This window comes from Athene cunicularia (genome assembly GCF_003259725.1).
Source record: "Athene cunicularia isolate RWA chromosome 5 unlocalized genomic scaffold, athCun1 chr5_part2, whole genome shotgun sequence".
Taxonomy (NCBI): Eukaryota; Metazoa; Chordata; class Aves; order Strigiformes; family Strigidae; genus Athene; species Athene cunicularia.
Window position 1 is genome coordinate 1,773,882 of NW_020799102.1, and position 2,219 is coordinate 1,776,100.

The 2,219-nt window shown below is 67.0% G+C and overlaps 1 protein-coding gene across 1 annotated transcript; it reads left to right on the forward strand.

Annotated features, from left to right (window-relative positions):
• Positions 1 to 6: 6 nt before the first annotated feature.
• On the forward strand, positions 7 to 2,219 carry TMX2 (thioredoxin related transmembrane protein 2; the record flags this gene model as incomplete). The annotated part of the gene is made up of 8 exons (XM_026850162.1): positions 7 to 215; positions 723 to 783; positions 942 to 1,055; positions 1,391 to 1,467; positions 1,545 to 1,651; positions 1,754 to 1,819; positions 1,936 to 2,065; positions 2,178 to 2,219. Coding segments are annotated over exons 1-8 (786 nt in total), but the record flags the coding sequence as incomplete, so codon positions are not given.

Here is a 2,219-nt window from a genome sequence, read left to right on the forward strand (position 1 = left end):
CGGCGGCCGGCAGAGCGGAGGGGAAGATGGCGGTGGTGGCGCCGCTGCTGGCGCTGCTGTATTCCGTGCCGGGGTTGTGCCGCTGGCTGGCGCGGCCCTACTACCCGCTCTCCGCCCTGCTCGCCACCGCCTTCCTGCTCGTCCGCAAGGTCCCGCCGCTCTGCCAAGGCCTGCCGTCCCAGCGGGAGGATGGCAACCCCTGCGACTTCGACTGGGTGAGGCGGCCCGGCCCCAGGCCCGGCCCTCCCCTCGGCTCGCACCCCCTGAGCCTGGGTCCCTTCCCACCCCTACAACCCGAGCCACCGGGTCTGTCGCCCGCCCCAGTCCCCACAACCCCGGCCCAGCCGAGGGAGCGGGGAAACGCAGCAGCCACCGGCGTTGCTCTGCGGGTGCTGTCCCGCTGCTGAGGGGCATCCCCAGGCACGGGTGAGGGTGGGAGGCTGCGCCCATCAGGGCAGGGGCAGCCCCCTCGCCTTGCTGTGTGCCCCTCAGGATTAGGGAGGGAAAGCAGCTCCAGGAGGAACTGGCAGGGACTTGGGGCCAGCAGGGCCTGACACAGCCGCTTGTCCCCGTGCCAGGCTGGGCCAGGAGCAGCCTGACTGCAGGAGGGTGGTGCAGCAGCCGCCGTGCTGGTGGCCACTCCCAGGCTCTGCAGACCGGCAGCACTGGGCGGCCGCAGGGTCCATGGGTGCCTTCTGCTCACGCCGTCTCTCCTGTCACAGCGGGAGGTGGAGATCCTCATGTTCCTCAGCGCCATCGTGATGATGAAGAACCGACGTTCCAGTAAGTCAGAGCCTGTGCTGTGGTGCAGGTGTGGGGGGCTGTGGGGCTGCTTATGGGGCCTCTCCCAAAGGGCTGGATGGGTTGGTGTCCCCTCAGGATCCCCCCTGGTCCTCTGGGGACATCTGGCCCCATCTTCTATCCCTCTTTCCCTTCCCCAGTCACCGTGGAGCAGCACATCGGGAACATCTTCATGTTCAGCAAAGTGGCAAACGCCATCCTTTTCTTCCGCCTTGACATCCGCATGGGTCTCCTCTACCTCACGCTCTGCATAGGTGAGCCCTGCTGGGGGGACCCTGCAGCGCTGGGGGGGGCAGCAGTGGTGCCCCCTTGGCACGGCCTGGCCTGCCCTCAGCACCTGCTGTCCCTGCCTGCCCATGCTGCCCGGCTAGAAGGGCTGGAGGTCCCTCTCGCCATGGGGTTGGCCTGTGGCTTTCATTGCTGGAGGAGGATGCAGGTGTGAGGAGGAGTCTCTGTGGTCTTGGGGGCAGTGGTGAGCGAGGGAGGGGCTCAGGAAGCACCTCGAGGGGGGCGTCTGTCTGCCCCAGAGCTCCCTCTGCCTTGGTTCCCCTGGGCTGCTCTGGGGGCCTCAGGGGCACTGTCGTTACAGTGTTCCTGATGACCTGCAAGCCCCCCCTCTACATGGGCCCTGAGTACATAAAGTATTTCAGCGACAAGACCATAGATGTGAGTATCCCCTCCCAGGGGGGTGCTGGGGGGGCTCTGCCTGCCATCCCCCACTGAGCCCTGTGCCCCTGTGGCAGGAGGAGCTGGACCGGGACAAGCGAGTGACCTGGATTGTTGAGTTCTTCGCCAACTGGTCCAGTGAGTGCCAGTCCTTCGCTCCCATCTTCGCTGACCTCTCTCTCAAGTGAGTGGTGCTGGCCGGGGGCCTTGGCGAGTCATGGGGCTTGTGCCCAGCCCCTGGCAGTAGCCTGCAGCACTCACGGCTGCGTGTCCCCTTCCTCCTCAGGTACAACTGCTCAGGGCTGCACTTTGGGAAGGTGGACGTTGGTCGGTACACGGATGTCAGCACCAGGTCTGGGAGCAGGCAGCCTGGGCAGCGGCGCCCGTGCCAGGGCAGGGTCCCTGGGAGCCCCCAGCTGCCTCTGCCTGCTTGGGGGTCACCGACAGCCTCTCCCTCTCCTGCCACAGGTACAAGGTCAGCACCTCGCCCCTCACCAAGCAGCTGCCCACCCTCATCCTTTTCCAGGGTGGGACAGAGACCATGCGCCGGCCTCAGATCGACAAGAAGGGCCGGGCCGTGTCCTGGACCTTCTCCGAGGTGGGGTCCAGCCCTGGGGGCAGGGTGGGGCTCAGCAGCCAGCCAGGGCCCGGGGAAGGGTCGGGGGGTTGCAGGGGGCGCCGGGCGTGCTGACGCTGCCTCTCGGCCGCAGGAGAACGTGATCCGGGAGTTCAACCTCAACGAGCTCTACCAG